General features: G+C 44.1%; 1 protein-coding gene across 4 annotated transcripts in view; it reads right to left on the bottom strand.

The window, feature by feature from the left end:
* Nucleotides 1-578: 578 nt before the first annotated feature.
* LOC138748645 (glutamate receptor ionotropic, NMDA 2B-like) overlaps nt 579-12,893 on the bottom strand; it is a 177,336-nt gene continuing 165,021 nt past the window's right edge. For 3 of the 4 annotated variants that reach the window (XM_069909184.1, XM_069909183.1, XM_069909182.1), the window contains 2 exons: nt 6,757-7,355; nt 579-1,055 (listed from right to left, as the gene is read on the bottom strand). In XM_069909184.1, coding sequence (XP_069765285.1) covers nt 959-1,055; nt 6,757-7,355 — 696 coding nt within the window. In that variant the 3' untranslated portion in view covers nt 579-958. Of the gene's footprint in view, nt 1,056-6,569; nt 7,356-12,893 lie in introns of those variants that run through there. The other variant, XM_069909185.1, reaches the window with a different exon arrangement.

The following is a 12,893-nucleotide window of genomic DNA, read 5'->3' on the forward strand; positions in this document are numbered from 1 at the left end:
AATCCAGAAAATTCTGAAAAATAACCAAATTCAGTAACTGTTGTCGAGTTGTGCTTTGCTGGGACATTTTAGGCCGTGCACTTTGGTTGATCTGGACCCAACACACTAATGGCATCACGGTGAAAGCACGTCAGCGCCTCTCCTTCCTCAGAAGATTTGGTAAGGCATCGGAAACCCTGGCAAATTTCTACAGACGCGTGGCGGAAAGTGTGCTGACCGGCTGTGTCATGGTCTGGTACGGGGGCACCAATACCCCTGAGCATAAAGCGCTGCAAAAGGTAGTGGACACAGCCCAGAACGTCGCAGGTAAAACCCTCCCCCACCAGCAAAAGCATTTACAGGTAACGTTGCCGTCAGAGAACAGCAGCAATCATCAAGGGTTCACACCACAGCAGGTTCAGGAACCCCCTCCACCCTCAGTCTCCTCAACAACAAACTCAGTCAGGGACTCACTTAAGGACTCTTACTTGTGCACTTTATTGATTTTTTAAATTCTCTCTGTTTTGCACAGTTTGTTTACATTTGTTCTCTGTTTACAGTTCTTTGTTTGTTTACGTGCATACCTTGTGCACTACCAGAAAGCAATGTTCCCTCTAATTTTTAGTCATCAGTATGCATATTTTTCCCTGTGACAAAAGTCCGTGCACCCTGAATGCTGGGGCAAATGTAAACTTGAAGTGGTTTCAAGATCATTTTGGCACAAATCGGACTCATGGCTGATAAAACTGTATCGGCATGCTTTAAAGTCATTGCTTTCCTACTATTTAATTATTCAAGTCGAATTATTAGAATCTTGGAATGTTACAGCACAAACATACAGGCCATTCGGCCCTTGCGGTCTGTGCCGACCACTGACCGACTCTCATTCCATCACCCTCCAGACCACTTCTATCCATGTATTTATCCAATTTACTTTTAAGACTCAAGATTGGATCTGCATTCCCTACACTATTTAAGGTCACTGACCTTTTGTGCGCGCATTCATTTCCTTTGTGCACTGGATGCAGAACACTGCTTCACAGGAACAGCGCCAGCAAGTCGTGATTCTGCCGCGCCTGCAGGGGGAAAAAAAATCTCAGGGTTGTACGCGACGTCACGCACGTACTCTGACAATAAATTGGAAATATATCTACCAGACTGGGGAAGGGGGGGGGGGGGGGTGGCTGATCTCTTCACTGACGAAGTGAAGCAAACTCATTTTGTTTGACTATAGTTTGGCCAATAACTGTTAAAAATTCCATTTTAAAATCTGAATTTGAACCCACCCCAGCCGCCATAGTGGGACTCGAACTCCAGATTCAGTCTGGGTTACTCGTGCAGTCAGCTGACTCCACTACCTGCCTCAAGAGCGTACGATGTAGGAGTCCCTGCTTTACCCGTGCTCAGGGAGGTTGAAGAATCAGACGTGGGGAGAGGTTACAACAGACTTCACGTGAGATGGTTTCACAGCAGATGGATCCAGTGCCTCATTGTTTATTATTCTGCATAATCATTACCCTTTCAAAAGAAGTCACCTCTCCTATTTAGACTTTTAGTTCAATATCCCTCCGTCTTTGTTGGCTATATGTTGAGATCTCATTCAATTCTATCCTTTGATATTGCAAAGCCATTCATGAATCTGCCTATTCACTTCTCAAGTTGGATCTGTAATTATTCATTTTTTCTCTATAACATTGCCAGCATCAATACCTTAATTGCATCAAAAAAACTCTAATTCAATTCTGTTGGCTGCATGAAGATGCCTGAATCTAATTCATATATAACATTATCTAATTCAGCTGCAGTTTACAGCAAACTCACTCTTGAGTGCAACCATTCTCAATGGGGGCCTACACTTAAATTTTTTTTTAACATAGTCAGTTAGGAGAGAAGTTCGGAAGAAACCAAAACCTGACTGCTTTACGGGGAAGGGGGCCCATAAACTTTGAGCAGAGTCCTAAAGTGGCCATGCCTCCCCCACAAAAAAAGAGGTTGAGAATGGCTGCTTTAGAAACTGGTGTCTACACTTCTTATAAAAATGCAAGTATCAACGTTAACATCTTGTTAAACTGCCAACCGAGTTTCAACAGACCAGCACTGCAAGATTTTGCAGATTTCTTTTCTGTGCTTTCATGAATCTAGTTGCAGTCAGAGGCTTCAGGTCATTGTCTATTGGATTTTGGTGCAGTCTTTCCAATATAGTACGATCTAAGCAGCAGTCAGTGCCATGAATAATGCACCCTCGCCATCCCATCTTTGCCTCCCTCCACCCACCCACCTCATACACACACACACACACACACACACACACACACACGATCAGTAAAGAGTAAATTCTATCACTTCAAACACTTGGAAATGCAATATTTTCAAATGATACTCCATTATAATTTTAATATAAAACCAGATCTTGATGACGGGCTCAAGCCCAAATCGTCAGTTTGGTATTTTTACCCTTGCCAGATAAAGGACACTGCTTGACCTGCTGAGTGTCTCCAGCTTTGTATTTTAACTAAGTTATAATTTCGTTCAGTACATTGGTTTTTAGATTTTTTGACAAGCAAGATTTCTCCCAATAAAGAATATCAAAAGCCTACTCATTCAACTTCAATCATTAAATCATTATTTCCTCTGCATTCATTGGGAGTACAATCTAAATAGACCTCAAGGAATCCATCCAGCCCCTTGAATCTTTAACCCACTGCCTTCAAGAAGAAGCCACAGAAACAACAAAGTCAGGACTGCCAGGCTGGAGTCCCACAAGCTGTGAAACTGACGAACAGTATCCTGTAAAGCATCCCAAATAGTTACATACATTATTTTGGTTATTTATGTGATCTTTATGTACCATGTATGGTGTGTTTTTGTGCATGCACCAAAGTCTGGAGAGACTGTTTCGTCAGGTTGCATCAGATGATAATAAACTTGAACTTGACTTGAATTTAATTCAATTTTTTAAAATTATTAAAAAAGACCATATACTTTCTCCGCACTTTACAAATTATTTCCAGCATAATGTTGCAATCGGTCAATATTCTTTCGCCCTGTTTCCTGAAATGGTTATTTAATAATTGTAAACATGTTTCCAACACAAAAAGGTCAACTGCGATTATCTGCAGGTTACCACTGAAATAGGCAGAGCATTTTCTGCCCCATAATGCATTCTGGGTAAGAACATCTGCCATTGTGTGCTAGAAAGGTTCCAACCCAACTGCTCAAAAGCTCAATTGAAGCGTCACTCCAAATTTCATCGCTGCGGTCTAGATCATAGAATCGGAAAAAAAGCACACATGCATATTGTAAAAAAAAGTATTTTCTCCAATTTTCTTGCAGCAGAATTTAAAATAACCAAACTTATGTCCGAAGTGTTTCTGCCATTAAACTCAACATTTGAAAGTACCGCAAGTTGTTTGGATCGAATATTTAAAAATAACGAGATGATCTTTCATTTAATCATACAGTGTGTTATTGCAAAGCTGCGCTCATTTCCCCAATAGGTACCGTCTGCAGGATAAACGTTCTTATCGATTCCTGTAAAAGGTAACAAACCATCAAACCATGTGATTTTTCGGAGAAGGCTGGAAAATCGCATCGACTTAGATTCGAGGCCACTAGACAGAAGGTGGCAAGGTGAACAGTTCCGGTAAAATCTCGGTACATCAAAAAAATGTATCTTTGCTACATAAAGGATGCTGCTGAGTTTCTCCAGAGTAGTGTGTGTGTGTCTCTGTCTTTCTGTGTGTGTGTGTGTGTGTGTGTGTGTGTGTGTGTGTGTGTGTGTGTGTGTGTGTGTGTGTGTGTGCGTGTTTCTTTCTCTGTGTGTCTGTCTGTGTTTCTGTGTGTGTGTCTGTCTTTCTGTGTGTGTGTGTCTGTCTGTTTCTTTGTGTGTTACTTTCTGTGTGTGTGTCTGTTTCTTTTTGTGTGTGTGTCTGTTTGTCTGTGTTTCTGTGTGTATCTGTCTGTTTCTTTGTGTGTGACTTTCTGTGTGTGTCTGTTTGTCTGTCTTTCTGTGCGTGTCTGTCTGTCTTTCTGTGTGTGTGTCTTTCTGTGTTTGTCTGTCTGTGTTTCTGTGTGTGTGTCTTTCTGTGTGTGTCTGTCTGTTTCTGTGTGTGTGTGTGTGTGTGTGTGTGTGTGTGTGTGTGTGTGTGTGTGTGTGTGTCTTTCTGTGTGTGCGTGTTTAACACCGACCACCACGTCTGCAGACGACCAGGGACCTTCAGTTGGCCAGGACGGCACTGGGTCACCAACCACTGTGTATCCAAACCAGCGAAGCCAATCTTCCCCCACGTGTTCGCCTTTAATCCTTGAATTATTTACACCCCCCTCCCCCCACCCCCAGCAATTTTCAATGGTAAATACCTACTTAATTACAAGAAAATAAAAATCAACCCATTGTTGGTCGGTCACTCTGCAGTGATAATCGGTGCACGTTAATACCCTAAGAACGCAACAACCCCAGTGGCCCCACGCCGCAGTGAGGAACGCAGCCTCTGAACTGGAGGGGCCAAGTGCATTGGGCGCATTCTCGTGCGCAATGCATCCTGGGGAGGACCCTCCGCCATGACCCTTCGGAATAGACCCTGACTCCGATGAGATTGGAAGCAGAGACTCGATCAATTGAATGATGCTTCTTGCTGGTGGACCCAACTCGGGCTCACGACAGTGCGACACCGTGGAAACTGCCAACATGTTTGGGGGGTTGGGTTTGTTCTCTCCCCGGGTCAACCTTGGGTCTGGAGTGGTCTTCGAAGTGATTTTCCCGCCTGAAAGCCATTTGCGGCACCAAGGGAAGAGAAATAACCGCACCGATTTTATTTATTTGAAATGTTTGCAACCCGGGGGTGGGGGGGGGGTGACCCTGCCCCTGCCCCCGCCCCCAGATCTTTGGGCTGATGTGGATTTGCAATGATCTCATTCGCAAGTATTTGCAAAGCTCAACCATGCCCAGAGTTTGAAATGACAAGCTAACATTTTCTTCTTGCCAGAGTAAAACCTTGCAATGCTCTCTTGCAGACCACACAAGTTACCAGTAGCGCTTATTCCACCCGTTCGAAACGCCGTGGACTCTCACTATTCTCACGCATTGATTACCAATGCCGTTTTTGATTTAGGTACCAGGTTCTGATGGAATACCGTGACCCGAAACATTTTGCCGTTATCCATCCTGCCCAACTCTGCGGTTTTGTTTTTATTTAAAATCAGGATTTAGACATTTGCAGTAACTCTTTCCAGCAACCTGCTCTGACCTTGACATTGGCCTTACCGTGACTATATGGCAGCAAGTTCAGAGGGAGATAGGAATTACTGACACTATCTGGAACAAATCCTATGTCCAGGATTCTTTTAGTGGATGCAGTAGCTGAAAGAATTCTGGCCACTCAATCTGAAGTGTTTGTAATCCCCAGAAGCTCAAGATAAAGGCAATTAAATATGAACAAAATCACACGAGGGCAAGCATTCGAAAGGTTTCAAGCAAAGTCATTGCTTAAGAATAGAGGCATTATTGTTTTCGAGTTACACCAGACTTTCAGAAGAAATAAACAAACCAAGTATCAATGAGAGAACGCAGAGTTATAAATAATGTGTTCTGCTAGCAGTGAAGTAATATAATTCTCTTGACAGAAGCAGTTTAAACATAATTTAATAACCCTTGCTTCTCATCTGTGCCCTCAGATAAGGTCATTTGGCAACATCATCTGCAAACCAATTATTAACGCAACCAATTATTTAGAAAAGTATTTCAGTTTCGGTTAAGTCGCACTATTTTTGTCCTGGAGAGTGTGAAATGAAACTACGTACATTTAACAAGATCTTTTCACTTTGAGATCTATTAGACACAGTTCACAGAGAGTACGTATCAGTCTCACTGGCTGTGCAACCTGACTCTTCAAACAGAAAGAAGAGCCAGGATCTATTAAAACATTGGTTGAATAGAGCTGAAAATGTTTGAACATGTGAAAGGATATATTAGCTTAAAAGGCTTAATTGAGGGGGTCAATATCTACAGTCCATCAGTACAAGATTAAATGTAAGCAAGTTCGACCTGCAGACAGGATAATGCCTTTACTCAGAGAGATGCGAATTCACTTCTGACAGAAACAAAGTCAACGTGCAAGATTAGATTGGATAAGTGGATGAAGGAAAGGAGCTGAAAGAATATAAGAACAATTATTAAACATGATTAGAGCTAGTCGATCCCATGTATTGACACAGACTTGTTGGAATAATTGCCATAACAAGTGCATTGCGAATCTTCACTTTTCACCTCTGATGCAGCATCCTTTACAGAGATTCCAGCAAGTTCTGGTGGAGAGAAAGCTCTGTGGGGTTGCAGAGCTGTTACTGGTAGGAAACAGATTCGAGTAGAGGCATGAAATGTGGGTCTCCAATGCTATTTAATTCCTTTGGTAATGAATTATTGGCAATAACAGGATCCTGGTTGTAATATTGAGTTCTTTTTACCAGAGAAACCCTTAGGGTGAATTTCAACCACAGCTGGAGAATAGAGTGCCATGCATTGTGTCAGACATCCAATTATATTCATCAACACCAACACACTTTTCAAATAAGTCTGTGTAATAACATCAGTGAATAACAAGCAGTACATCCCAATGCATTCCTATAAAATAAGACGAGTACAGAAAATGAGAAAGGTAAATACATTTTTACACAAACATTTTTAAGATGCTGTAGGCTAGTGGGTTTTTTCTAAACTCCTTTAGATATTGTACCAACCTGCAATTCAACAGAAAAAAAAAGTTCAGACTTACACCTTACCTGTGCAAAGTGTTCGATTGATGAGCCCTTCGTTCCTGCATGCTGTAGCAGCTGGTTTTGGGTTCCATAATTTCCCTGCGCTCTGCCAGCATGGTTGAGGCTGCTGTGGTAATGATGGCAACTCCGTCCCTGACCCTGGCCGGGAGTCCATAATCCCATTCGTCGTAGGAAACAGAAATTAATCCCGTTGGGAACTCTGGTAGGATGATGTCTGTATTCCCAGTAACTGTACTGGGCACAATCCAGATGTAGCCATAGCCCGTCAGGCCAACGGACTCAGCCACTTCAAAAATATAAGTGGCCTCGTCTTTTGTGCAAAACAAGAGGATGACTGGGCTCTGAAGTTTCTTCAATTGGTTCTGGATCTTGGACTCACCGTCGTCCATGGAAATGTCCAGGGACATGACCTCTTCCATCTCCCAGCCCACAAAACTGTTCTCGATGGTGCTTCGGATTTTATTGATGAACTCCTGGTACCCGGGGAAGTAACTTGTTACAATGGAAAAAATATACCAGTCGTACTCCTCCATGACGTTCAGCATGACTGAGGCTTGCTGCTCAATGGACGGACCAAATTGGAAGAACATCGATGAGTCATCCTACAACACAAACCAGAGCAGAGTTATTGCACTGACCTGCTCCCTTTCTCTGCAGAGCATCATTCAGGGATTCAGATACAGTCTGTTTCATTTGCTAACCTCATTGCTTTTGTTTTGCCAACACCTCCCCTTTCCCTTTGGTCTCCTTCTACTGACAATAACCATTCAGTGATTTACTTTTTACATTCAGTGATGGTGCTTTTTATGTGATGGCCTTAATGTCTTCAGCAATGCTTCCTATTTTTCCTTCAATGTGTCGGCAAGCCTGTTCTGTTTCTACTGAAGGCGCCAACTTGGAAATGTAAACTGTTTCAATTTACAGAGACTGGAACTTCCTGACATGTGCAATAATCTGCACTCTATCCTCCAAAATTACCAGCTTTTATAATCCACCGTTTCAATCTGAGAAAGTTTTGGAAAAGGCATCATTACCGGTTTTGCTGGTGATATTCTCTTAACGTCAGTGCCTTTACTTCCTCAGGAGTTTGCAGAGGATTGGTATGACCTGGCAAATCTCTACAGAGGTGTGGTGGACCGGCTGCATCACAAGTCTGGTACGGAGATACCAATACCGCTGAGCGTAAAGGCCTGCAAAAGGTAGTGGATACAGCCCAGGACATCCCAGGCAAAACCCTCCCCGTCATCTGTAGGGGGCGCTGCCGTCGGAGAGCAGCAGCGGTCATCAAGGATCCACACCACCCAGCACACGCTCTGGTCTCGCTGCTGCCATCGGGAAAGAGGTGCCAGTGCCACAAGACTCACACCCCCAGGTTCAGGAACAACTGCTACCCCGCCACCATCAGACTCTTCAACGACGAACTCAATCAGAGACTCTCACTTTTGCACTTTATTGTGTTTTTCTCTCTGTATCATAGTTTGTTTACATTTCTTTATTTATTTACAAGTGTAGGTTGGGTACAGTTTTTTTTTTGCACTACCAATAAATGGTAATTCTGCCTCGCCTGTAGAAAGAAAATCTCAGGCATGTATGTGATGGTCTTGTCTGTGTTCTGACAATAATTCTGAAATCTTAACAAACTCTCACAGTCAATAACCTGTTCAAAAGCTGGACTTGAAAAGAGAACCTTTCATAAGAACATAGAGCAGGAGTTGAGCCTTTTCCACCATTCCAGTTTTAGATTATTGCCGGAGTGCATACATGACATCACATACAACCCTGAGATCACATTCGCTGAGACCATGGCTGATCTCCACTAACCTGCCTTTTCCCCATATCCCTTAATTCCCCTACTACGTAAAAATCTATCAACCCTATCTTCAATATATTTACTGAAGGCACCTCCACTGCTTCAATGGCCATTGAATTCCACTGAATCATCACCCTCTGGGAAAAGCAGTTCCTACTCAACTACATGCTAAATCTACCACCCTGAATCCTGAGACTATGTCCCCTAGTTCTAGTCTCCCCACCCCCCCCCCCGCCAATGCAATGGACCTAGGGTGGCACAGTTAGCACAACGCCTTTACAACACCAGCAAGGGGGACCGGGGTTCAAATGCCACGCTGTCTGCAAGGAGTTTGTATGTTCTCCCCGTGTCTGCGTGGTTTCCCCCGGGTGCTCCAGTTCCCTCCTACCGTTCAAAATGTACCGAGAGTTGTAGGTTAATTGGGTGGCATGGACTCGGTGGTGTGTCCTATTTCTGTATATATGTATGAATGAATGTACAGTATGCATGTCTCTATCTTATCTTTGCGTTTCATAATTTTATACGTTTCTTTAAAGATCCTCTCTCATTCTTCTGAATTCCATTGAGTACGGTCCCAGACGACTCAATCTCTCCTCCTAGGCAAACCCTCTCATCTCTGAAATCAACCTGGTGAACCACCTCCAAAGCCAGTACACTCCTCCTTAGGTAAGGAGACCAGAACTGCACACAGTTCTCCAGATATGGCCTCACCAGGACCTTGTACAGTTGCAGCATAACCTCCCTGCTCCTAAATTCAATCCCTCTAGCAATGAGGGCCAAGATTCAATTTGCCTTCCTGATAGCCAGCTGCATGCTGCTATTTAATAATCTGCTTTTCCTTCCAAAGTGAATAACCTCACATTTACCAGCATTGTCTCCACCTGGCAGGCAATGTTGGTAAATATTTAGTTAGTTCTGCATTAGTACGGGAAAGGTACTACTGCACTTGGCCTCAATATCCCCTATCTTGGAGGTGATCCTCATCTGAGCGTGCCCGTGATACTGTCACCAACCCTTCTCCCACCCACAGGCCATCAGAAATCCCCTGCATATTTTAATGCTCTTTTTGAAAATGAGGGTCCATTTAGCTCAGAGCTCTTTCCCTTTCTTTGTGCAGGACTGATCTCAGTTTGAGTGTGACTGAGGGGTGGGACATGCCTTTTAAACATGTAGGCTGCTTTCCCGAGGCAATGTGAAATGTAGATGGAGCTGATGGGTTGATCTAATGAGAGCTGAGTTCACAACTCTGCAATTTCTTGCAGTTTTTGGGCAGAGCAGGTCTGTCCCAAGCTGCCGGACAAGATACTTCTGTAGTGATACACCACTAGCCGTCTGCAGGGGGCGATCACTGTACCTGCCGGACGATCAATGGAGGACAGACCACACCTGGCCGGCTGTCAATCAGTCGACCTAAATGGACCAAACTCCACCCGGTTGACTGCCAATCAGCCGCCCGGGATACAAGCCACATCCGGCCCCTCTCGAGGTCAGTCACTCGGGAGCAAGGCACAGCCTGTTGTTGAATCTTGTGTCTGCTTACTGTCACTACAGTGCATCACAATTTATTCAGCTTAAAGTCTCCGCTATGGCTAGCCGTGCCTTGCTCCCGCGTGGACTGACCTCGAGAGGGGCCGGATGTGGCTTCTATCCCGGGCAGCTGACGGCAGCTGGCCAGGTGTTGTCTGTCCTCCAGTGCTCTTCCTGCAGGTACGGTAGAGTCCCCCTGCAGTCGGCTAGTGGTGTGTCACCACAACTTTTCAATGGTCCATCCATAAGAAGAAGTAAGAGACCCTGGGGGCATGCCAATATAAATATTCAGTCAATTCTATTTCTCTACTTTAAATTTAAATGTAGACATACAGCATCGTAACAGGCCCACGAGCCCATGCCACCCAATTTACCTACAACCATTTTGAAGGAGGGGAAGAAATCAGAGCACCTGGAGGAAACCCAGGCAGATATGGAGAACGGAGAGTGCAAATTTTGAACCCGGGCCACTGACACTGGATCCGCGCTACATTATATCTCGCCCTCATAGCACTTTTATCCTCACGGTACTTCTTCTTTCACATTCAAATAGTTAATCAATTCCTTTTCCTAAAGCCTTCCCACCAGCAGGTTCCTGGTGACAACCATCCACTGCTCACTAAAGCCTTTCTTCAGAAGTCCAGGTCTTTAGCTAACAAGAGCTGCTTCCCTCTTTACCTACCAAGCCTTGGAGACCCTGGCAGAATTAAGATAACTCTTGAACTAAATACAATAAAAACCCCTGGTATCCAGCACTGATGGGGGTTGGTAGATGCCGGGTAAGTTAATTTTTCAGTTGCTTGAGACTGCATGTGGCATGGATGGGTGTAGAGCTCGTCGAAAGAACCAAAGACTTGTTGATCCAAACCAAGGCTTTTATTAGCAAAAGACCGGAGCTCTTCACAGGTGGCCGACCAGTCCGGAATGATCCGACCTGGCTAGGGACACAACCCTTTAAGGCCCAGACAATAGGTGTGGCTTAGCTCTCAGCCAATCGCTGTAAGCACAGTCTAGATACAGTAACTATATACACTATGTACATTGGTGATAGATCTGTACTATCACAATGGGTGAATGAGGTGGGCCAAATTTAAACCAGTATTTCTTGCCTATTTCCATTTTTTTTGTCAGTTGCTTGAGTCTGCTTAAATTCCAGATAACATGGGTTCTACTGTATTTAATATTTTCAGAGCCTTCTATTATAAACTCATAAAGGACGACACTGGCCTAGGGAGGCAAATATAAAGGATGGGTGAATCACAGCCCTGATAACTTTGAAATTCTGAACCAAAGTTGGTCACTGTTCATTTGTACAATATGTATGGCTTATTTAAAGCTTTGGATCAAAACTGAGCAAGAAATACCATAATCTCTGTGGCTAAGTTATTTGAATATGGCACAGATTGCTGTTAGAAAGCAAAAGAGATCCCTTTATCGACATCGGTTTGAGGTGGTCCAATGTCTTTGAACCCCAATAGTTAAAAGGAAAAGCAAACGCTGGAAATCAGAAGTAACAATAGAGAAACCAGGAAACATTCAGCAGGTCAGGCAAACAGCTGCAGTGAGAAAAAAAGTCAATGCCTCAGCCCCTTCAAGCAGGGATGGAAATAATGTCAGAAATAGCACTAGGAGTCAAGAACAAGTAATGTGCTTTAGAACAGAGGACACAGAGTAACTTGAAATTGTCTAGAACTGTACTCATGGAATTTAGAAGAGAGAATAGATTGTATAGAAACTAATAAAATTATAGAAGGCATAGATAAGATAGAGGTAGGTAAGTTGTTTCCATTGGTAGCCTCAGATTCAGGGTAGGACGGAGATGAGGAGGAACTGCTTTCCCCAGAGGGTGGTGAATCTGTGGAATTTGCTGCCCATTGAAGAAGTGGAGGTGACCTCTGTAAATATATTTAAGACCAGGTTTGATAGACCTTTTTTTTGAACAGAGAATTGGAATTAAGGGATATGGGGGCAAGGCAGGTAGGTGGAGATGAGCCAATCATCAGATCAGAATTGCGGAGCAGGCTCGACGGGCCGGATGGCCGACTCCTGCTCCTATTTCTGATGTTCTTATTAAGCAGTGGATAAAGCAGATTGAAAGTACATTTGAAAATTGTTAAACTCACAAGAGTGAACGACAACTCCAAACATTTTCAGCAGTAACTCTTAGCAAAAACCGATGTTACTCCGTCTGACCCACCTGGAGAATGACGGCTCAGTCCCCAGAGGCTGGTGGAGAAGATGTCATCGCTGGGACTCAGCACCCCTCTCAGTATTTCTGGACCTTCTTCATTGAAAGACCATAGTCTGTCCAGGTCGGTAGCAGAACGCTGAGCACTGTTGTGATTAACACTGACGCACCTCGGGGCTGTGTGCTCAGCCCGCTCCTGTTCACGCTGCTGACCCACAACTGCATCGCCAGATCCATTTCCAACAGAGTCATCAAGTTTGTAGATGACACAACTGGAGTTGGCCTCGATGTGTTGCTCAATGGAGAAGAGGTGGAAAACCTCATAATATGGTGCAAGAATAACAACCTGAGTTTCAACGTGGTCAAATCGAAGGAGATGTACGTGGACTTCAGAAGGACCAGGAACAACCACCCTCCACTACATCATCACATCCCTAACTCTGCAGTGGAAAGAGTGGAGAGCACCAGGTTCCTTGGAGTTCACTAAACTAGTGTCAGGAGGGCGCAACAGTGACCTCACTTCCTGAGAAGACTGAAGCGGACAAGGTTTCTGGCCACCATCATGTCAACCTTCTACAAGAGCTCTATGGAGAGCGTCCTGGCTGGCTGCATCAC

The sequence above is a fragment of the Narcine bancroftii genome, chromosome 13 (assembly GCF_036971445.1).
Source record: "Narcine bancroftii isolate sNarBan1 chromosome 13, sNarBan1.hap1, whole genome shotgun sequence".
NCBI classification, from domain to species: domain Eukaryota; kingdom Metazoa; phylum Chordata; class Chondrichthyes; order Torpediniformes; family Narcinidae; genus Narcine; species Narcine bancroftii.